The following is an 8621-nucleotide window of genomic DNA, read 5'->3' on the forward strand; positions in this document are numbered from 1 at the left end:
CCACCGTGAGTCTTACCGCACAGAGCTGCATTTCTGTCGGCTCTAAATGAGGTGAGTCCATCGAGCTGAACACTGTCGCTGAGCCACGTCTCTGTGAAAACAAACACGCAGCAGTTTCTAATCTCTCGCCATGTAGAGCGTTCAAGTCAGATGTAGTCCAGTTTATTGTCCAGGGAGCAAACATTGGCTAGTAGAATGGACGGGAGAGCCGGCTGGCTAGGGTTTGTTTTTAGCCTAGCACACACACCCGCCCACTTACCGCGCTTCAGCTTCCTTGCGCACTGCTTTCGGCGTCCCCTCTCCTGGTCTCCGGTATCAGGTGACACCAAGGACTGGAGGCCTGGTCTCCGCAGTAAGCCAAGGTCCCGAAGCCTATCCAGTACATCATTGTGCAGGTTGGTTGTTGCACGATTTCTGTACTCTATTAGTTCCTGGTGGTTGTATACATGAACACTGCTGTCTCTAGTGTCCATGTAGCGGCAATAGTCAGTCTAAAAACTGTAAATAAAACTTTAAAAAACGTAAATAGCACCATATTGAATCCCGAGTGGCCGCTGCATGCTACTGCCGTGCCGCCATCTTGGATCAGCAACGATTCTGGTGGCTCTCACTCAGATTTGATTCTCATGAATTTGTCACTGCCTGCCCAGTATGTGCTCAACACAATAGCCTTCAAACTCCCCCATCCGATCTCCTTTATTCCCATCCGTTTCCTTGCCTACCGTGGTCTCACATCTCTTTAGATTTCGTCACCAGTCTTCCTCCTTCCGCTGGCTGCTCCACCAGTCTCTCTGTGGTTGACCACAGAGCAACATAGTCTCGGACCGAGGACCATAGTTTACTTCCAAATTTTGGAGGGAACTTTGCCAACTCTTAGCTGTTTTCATTAGCCTCTCCTCTGGGTTTCACCCCAGTCCAACGGACAGACGGAACAGCTCAATCAGGAGATTGAGACTGGGCTTTGACTCCTCTGTGCCGAGGATAATTGGGCCTCCAACCTGGTATGGGTTGAGTATGCCTACAACTCCCTGCCTTCTGCTGCCACAAGTTATCCCCTTTTCAGGCTGCCTATGGCTATCAACCACCATTGTTCTGAACCAATTGAACCAAAGTGATGAACTGTCTCGCCGGGTCTGGAGAAGCGCTCACATCGCCTTGCTTAAGTCCTCCCAAAGTTATGCCTGTCACTTCCTGTTTGGTCACTTCCTGTTAGTGCTCTCTATAATAATCCATCGCATCTTAGAGGCAACGCCGTAAGTTTATTAATATGACATTGGACATGATATTCTGAATAAACACAAAGTTAAACCGTAGCCAATGAAGACAGAGTCGTAGTAAGATTGATCATTTACTGTCACTCTTTCTCATTAACATTTGTGGAGAAAGCTGTAATAAAACAATACAACAATATTCAGTGTTCAGTGTCATACCAATGTCCAATGTCATCACATTGGACAAAGATCATATATGCAATGCACTAATATATATATATATATATATATATATATATATATATATATATATATATATATATATATACTACTGGGACTCCTGGGAAGAGATATGATAAGAGCACACAAGTTCAGGCGGCAGGTCAATGGACCAAACAATGCCCCTTTTGCCCAACGACTGGACCTGGGCTGGGTAGTAATAGGAGAAGTGTGCCTGGGTAATGTACATAGGCCACCAATGGCTGAGGTAGCGCCACCACTGAAAGACAGGGATGAATGCTGGTATCTTCCTACATTTGGAAGTACCTAATACTTCCTACATCCCCAAAATCCCGATCCGATTTTCAATTCCAGTGCTCGATACTCCGGCATCTTTCTCAATGATGTGCTCCTCACAGGGCCTGACCTCAATAACGCCCTTGTTGGCATCCTGCTATGCTTTCGGAAAGAGAAGGTTGCAATCCTAATGGACATTCAGTAGATGTTCCATTGTTTTGTGGTTCATGAAGACCATCATAACTTCCTCCAATTTCTATGGCACAAAGACAATGATGTGAACAAGGAAATTATTGAGTATCAAATGGAGGTCCATGTCTCCTGCTGTGGCCATTTAGGGGCTGCGAAGAGCCATCAGAGAAGGTGCACAGGAGCATGGTGCTGATACCATCAAGTTTGTAGAAAGACATTTCTATCTTGATGATGGTTTGGTATCTGTACCATCTGAAGCTGAGGCAATTGATTAGCCCCAACAAACACAGGCCTCACTAGCTGAGTCAAACCTCTGTTTGCAAGTTTCCATTGAACTCTCATACAGTTATGGAAGCCTTTCCTGCAGAAGATTATGCCCCAGTAATCACGGACCTAGATCTGAGTGGAGAAACTTCACACACAGACCGACACATATCGAACGTTATCAATCCATTCACCCGTCGAGGTGTCCTTGAGCTGTGTGCTGCTGTCTTAGCAGTAGAGATGCCAGATCTCATTGAGGATAAGCAGGATCTGGAGTTAAATGAAATAAAGTTCTTTACCGACAGCAAAGTGGTGCTCGGCTTCATTTACCTGCAGATCATGCATTGTGATCTTTATCTGCATCATGCTTGGCACAGAGTTCTTGGTTTATTGGCCCCCCTTTCTGCCACCGCCACCTGCAAAAAAGACAAAAATGACTGAGATGTTCAAGCTATTTGAACCCGAAAATGACTCAGAAATATGACTGCAAGTAAAATACTAAAATACTCTGAGCTTGCAATTGCAGAAAAGAAACCAATAATTATCCCCCAAAGCCACATAATTATCACCAAAGCCAATTATCCCTACTGCTCATTCAACATCACCATGAGCAAGAAAAACATCAAGGCCGTCATCTGACAAGGAGCGTTCAGGGCAGCAGGACTGTGGATCCTGGGAGGCAAGTCACTAATCAATAAAGTACTTCACAAATGCATAACCTGTCACAAGCTTGTGGAAAGTTTGAAGAACAACACATGTTGAACCTGCCATCTGAGCGTCTAAAAGTCTGCGCTCCCTTTACATATGTCGGGCTCATTGTATTTGGACCCTGGTCTGTCACAAGCAGACACACCAGAGGAGGACAGGCGGAGAGCAAGTGGCGGGCCATCATGTTCTGCTGCATGAGTTCAAGAGCAGTGCACGTCGAAGTCATTGAGTCTATGCACACATCGAGTTGCATAAATGCTCTCAGGCGCTTCTTTGCACTCGGAGGCCCTGCGAAACAGCTCTGTTCTGATTGCGGTACCAATTTCATTGGAGCGTGCAAGGAGCTTAGAATGGACAAAATGTGACCAAGGATGCAGCTGGGAATTCAACCCACCTCACAGCTCACACATGGGAGGCTCGTGGGAGCGCCTGATCAGCATTGCCAGAAGAATCCTAGATTAAATTTTTCTGCAGCTGAATACTCACTTAACCCATGAAGTTCTTTGCACACTAATGGCAGAGATTACTGCTATCATTAATGCACGACCACTCCACGATCACTGTGTCTGCAGACCCGGAACAACCATTCATACTTTCACCATCATTGTTCCTCACACAGAAGACAGGAGTCCTGCCTCCTCCTGGAGACTTCTCGGACAAGGACCTGTAAACCAGTTTACAACCAGGCTTGCAAACCAGTTCTAGACCCGCTGGAGTCACAAATACTTACCTTGCTTGCAACACAGGCCAAAGTGGACAGTACCTCACAGAAACCTTCAAGTGGGAGATCTAGTTCTGTTCAGAGACAAGCAGATAGCCCGCAACTGTTGGCCCATGGCCAGAAATTCAGTTCATAATTACTTTTCTTTCATCTACCTCATTTGTAATAAAATATATTATTTGTTTTATGTGATAAGCCACTTCCTGTTTGGTCACTTCCTGTTAGTGCTCAGTTCTCCATGAAAGCAATGAGACAGACATGGTGTGCTCTCTATAATAATCCATCGCATCCACTAAAAAGCATCATAGAGGCAATGCCGTAAGTTCATTAATATGACATTGGACATGTTAAAGATCATATATTAGTGATTTGTTAAAAAGGTGATGTTTTATAAGTGGCTAAAAATGGTTGTTTACCATTTTGTCCAAGCTTCCAGCGATGCTAATAGCTAATAATAGTTTGTGTTTGTTAGTGATTTATAATGCAATTTTAGCCAAGACATTGGACACTGAATATTGTTGTATTGTTTTATTACAGTTTTAACCGCAAATGTTAATGAGAAAAGGGTGACAGTAAATGATCAATCTTACTACAACTCTGTCTTCATTGGCTACGGTTTAACTTGGTGTTTAGTCATAGTTTCAAGACAATCCACGGGAACACAACACCAAAAGTAATGAGTCTGATGACTGTGGTATCATCTGCAAACTTTATTATCTTGGTATTATATTTATCTTTGTATAAAGAAATGTATCGTTAAAAGTGCTGTAAAATTATTTGAATTGAATTGAAGATGTAGGCTGTGTTTCGAGTGCTGAAACATTTCCTCCGAAAACTCAGAGGCTACCTTTGGTGGTACCCTTCATCAATCATTAGGGCTGTGTTTGCACTCTCTGTTCAGGTTGGTAGAATCACATCTGGCCCTAGATAGAGACCAGATTTCTTTCTCTGATCACAATTTATACTAAAGATTGCATGATCGTGTAGCAGGCTTCCTGCTGAAGCAGGGGCTGAGGCCTGGAGAATGGCATTTCCATCAATATTGGAATGCATATGGCAATTCTTGGCTGGCCGGAAGTGGCTTTGTTTGTCTCTGAGGAGTTAACCCGCTGTCGCCTGTGGCTTTCTCTTTTTACCAGTCCCTTTGGGGGCTAGATGCCATGTTGCAATCATAGCTGTAGGGGTCCCAGCCAGGGTTTGCCATGACAGAACCCTCCTGTTACTGCTGGCTCCATAATGGCCCACCTGAATCTGGCTTGTGGGCCTAAATTCTTTCTTGGTCAAAGCTCTTTGGGAGTGCCCCATCAGGAGAAATCTCCTTTCTCCTGCACAGGGGGGCGATTCTCCACCACACCCCTGTTCTCTAGTCTTTCACATTCTGTGCAGTGCCAGGTGGCTGAGGAGGAGAGACTGCACCTGCTTTGCCCAGTTAATTTTCTCTGCACTGCCTTGCTCGAGAGTGTCGTGTATTTCCTTTCTGTTTTTGTCCACTTTGGCAGCCGGAACAATAGCAAACTGGTCTCCAACCCTTATCAGGTTCTGCGACCTGGACCCTACTCCTGGGTCCTGGGTTTTACAGGGCTAATGGTGCTAATGGACTTCCAGGAAAGACATTTGATGTGTGACAGCAATTGTACTGGCATTTCTATAGCATTAAGTTCCCTCGAACTGTGAACGAGATGCTGTGTTGCTGGCCACACTCAGGGCATCCAATCATGCTTCCTTCATACATAGAAGCTTATAGAAGCAAGAGTAATGTAACATAGATGCCCTTTTGATGGTCGTGCTGGTGTGCTCCACTTCGTCACATGAACTACCCGAGCCAGAAAATCAGCATGATTAAACACAGAGCTTCAGACACAACTTCTTCAAAGAGATTTTCCATTGCGTCAGCCATGAGGAAATGCCTCCCAACAAATAAACATCCAACCATGCTGCTCTAAAGTTTGGGGAATTTTGCTGGTGTTAGATTTCATACATTTAACATGGCAAGCGATGAAAATAGGTATTACAAGGAAACACGCCCTTTTTGAAATGTGTATGGTTTGGGGAAATTTTGGCCTATTTGTTGTTTCCTGTATATGATAACAGTATGATGTAGCTGGCTTTATTTGTCTCCAAAATCTTTATTACTGTGTAGACTTAAAGCACAGTAATGCCTTTTTAATTTTATTTTTAATTAATTTTAAAGTATTAAAAAAACATTACTATGCTTTTTTAATGCTTTTAAACCGTTTCAATAGCATGTTATCTGCCCATTGTAATTAGGTGTAAACGTTTATAGGAACCTTGGCATAATTGTAAACATTAAAAAATTAATTTTAAAACAAGTGCATTTTTTTTAAATAAAACATTTCAAGCATACATTTATCTTAGTTATTTAAGTCTAACATGCTATAATATATAATGTTCTATAATTTAATATTCTATATTATTACATAATATATAATATTTTTAGTATGTTTGCAACAGACAAAATTCAGTATGTATTTTGGATTCAGTAAAATACAAGGCAAACAAATGCACATATACAAATTAAAGACTATAATATAATAATATAAAATAATATATAAAATATATAAGAATTAGGATATAGGAAATGGTGCATAATACAGTATTAATGGATGTTATATTAGTGAAAACATGTACAATACAAACCTCTTGGATCTCTGGATCCAGCAAATTATGCTGAAGTTTCTCATCTGAGCTTTGGTTTATTTTATTTTATTACAATTTTATTTTATTACTAGTGATATTAATAACCCCAGTAGCTGAACCTTAGAATAAATAAATTTTAAAAGGTGTAGTAATGTTTACTTTTAACATTGCCTTCACTAATATTTAAATACATATTCACACCAGATCATTACTCAGTGTGACACTGCACTAGTTTCAGTAACAGGAAACATTAGTGACCATTACTGACCCTTATTAAAAAGAAGCTTATTACACACACTTTTTATGCAAACCTTTTTTTCAAATGAGCTCTCTGCTCTGAAGGTTTCAATCACAGGCCACCATTCATTATGACCTCCATTAAATTGATCGGATGATGGAAACTAAGCAAGTTTGTGTTTCTAAAACCAAGAAGGGTCTGTAGATTATAATTATTATTTAATCATCATAATCATAATAATAATATAGTTTTACTCTTTCACATAATCCTTTTACAGTATCCTTACTTCCCCTGATCATAATGATGTTCAATATATTGGATATAGAGTATCAATGACATTTATACCCTAAAGTTTTGGGGCAAGTGTTCAGTAGTTTTCACACTGTTGACCCTATAGAGAAGGTACCTGATCCAGTATTTTCTAAATTTCTCATCTCTGACCCCATAGATTATCGGGCTCAAGAACCGTGGGATTATGTAAACTAGCAGAAAGTTGATGTATCGTATCTCCAGTCCATATTGTGGAAACAACTGGATTAGAGGTGCCTGCATTGATGGCACCACAAAAGCCAGCATGCAGAGCAACAGTTGCACACCATGGAGCAGCACAGTGTTCCGTGCCTTTTTCACAGACACCAGGTCAGTGGATGCTGCTCGTGCTGTTAACATGATTTTACAATATGTGTAGAGCAAGGCCAAAAAGACAAAGGAAAAATAGACACTGTCAAAAGCACAATTCTTGTAGTAGATGGAGTGGTCACGGAAGAGCATTGAGTGGTCACAGAAGATAAAGCTTCTAAAAAAAGATGCTGGCTCTTTAGTAAGAGTTATAAAGAGGTCTGTGAGAGGTGGTGTAATGCTTAGAACAAGGATAATCCCAATGAGCCAGATGGTGCGTGGCACTGTGCACATGTGGCTATAATGCAGGGGAAAGCAAATGGAAACGTAGCGCTCAATGGCCATCCCAGCAAGGATGAGTGGTGTAGATCGTGTTGATAGAACAGCTATCATGATGAGTGGGCAACAGGCAGACACCAGGATCTTGGAGAAAGCATAACTCACCTGGGTAAATGACATTTTGAAAAGGAATAACATTAAGGACCGATTTTATGTAAGTACAATAGCAAAGCACATTCAGCAACAAACAGATTTTGTACACTGAACATCATAATAAATATAAATTTGGACTTTATTTTGAAATACACACAATGATTTTGACAGAATGAGAAACATAAAACTTTTTTTTTAAAAAAGCAAATTGCACAGCTTCAGCTTTAGTTTGCTTTCATTGAATACTCAAGGTTTTCTTTATAATGTCATAAGTCTCATTATTAATGCAATATTAATTATATTGGTGTAGCAAAGATCATAAATCAAAAAACTCTATAAAATATATATAATTTTCAATGATATAATTTATTTTTTATTTGCTTATACATTTGGTCAATTGTAATGCAGGTTTGCACTCTCTTGTTACTCATATATTTTGGATAAATAGTTTATTTTTTACAATAAAAGGCACATTCATTTTTCCTACAGTCTACACATTTATATTGGCTTACTTGAACTAGTTGAGTTGAGGGAAAATTGGTTTATACACTTACCACATACAGACCTGTTACAACCGTCAGCTGGACTGCATCATTAATGACCATGTAAATAAACATTATGTAGCGTGGGTCCTCATAGAAAAAGTTGTGTCTAAAGAAGGTTGATGTCATAGTACCATTGAGGATGCTGAGGGCCAGCCACACTAGCATGGCCATTATGTTTTTGGTAAGTAAACTGCTAAAGCTTTCCCTTGGACTAACATTCTGTGGCAGGCTGAGGTTGAAGTTTTCATATGCAAAGCCAGCAGAAAAGTTCATGATCTGAAAGTTTTATGATAAATGATGAGACGTCGCTATAACTCTTACTGGGAATGTATGTATTTTTTCTGCGGAATGAGGAATATGTATTTATCCACTACTTGTTTTAGTGGATCTGTAAACTTACCCTTTGTGTTATTGGTCTGTCCTGTCTACAGGCACAAACTTGCTCTTATATACTGTAGCACTGTTGTAATTGATCAAAATGGTTGATGGGTGAGCAGTGTAAGAATTCTATGGGGAAC

At 40.7% G+C, this 8621-nt stretch overlaps 1 protein-coding gene across 1 annotated transcript; it reads right to left on the bottom strand.

Moving 5' to 3' along the window:
* Window positions 1-6847: 6847 nt before the first annotated feature.
* Window positions 6848-8376, bottom strand: LOC132844780 (odorant receptor 131-2-like). The gene is made up of 2 exons (XM_060868590.1): window positions 8113-8376; window positions 6848-7570 (listed from the first exon to the last, which is right to left on the bottom strand). Exons 1-2 carry the CDS (start codon window positions 8374-8376, stop codon window positions 6848-6850), a joined length of 987 nt encoding a protein of 328 aa, XP_060724573.1.
* Window positions 8377-8621: the final 245 nt, after the last annotated feature.

Source organism: Tachysurus vachellii, chromosome 4 (assembly GCF_030014155.1).
Source record: "Tachysurus vachellii isolate PV-2020 chromosome 4, HZAU_Pvac_v1, whole genome shotgun sequence".
In the NCBI taxonomy this organism is placed as follows: domain Eukaryota; kingdom Metazoa; phylum Chordata; class Actinopteri; order Siluriformes; family Bagridae; genus Tachysurus; species Tachysurus vachellii.

Bases quoted from the DNA above. Each gene is read 5' to 3' on its own strand.
- LOC132844780 (XM_060868590.1), bottom strand. From the start codon at position 8,376: ATGAACTTTTCTGCTGGCTTTGCATATGAAAACTTCAACCTCAGCCTG. The intron at 7,571-8,112 runs GTAAGTGTATAA...TCATTTACCCAG, and splicing joins TTGTAACAGGTCTGTATGTG to GTGAGTTATGCTTTCTCCAA.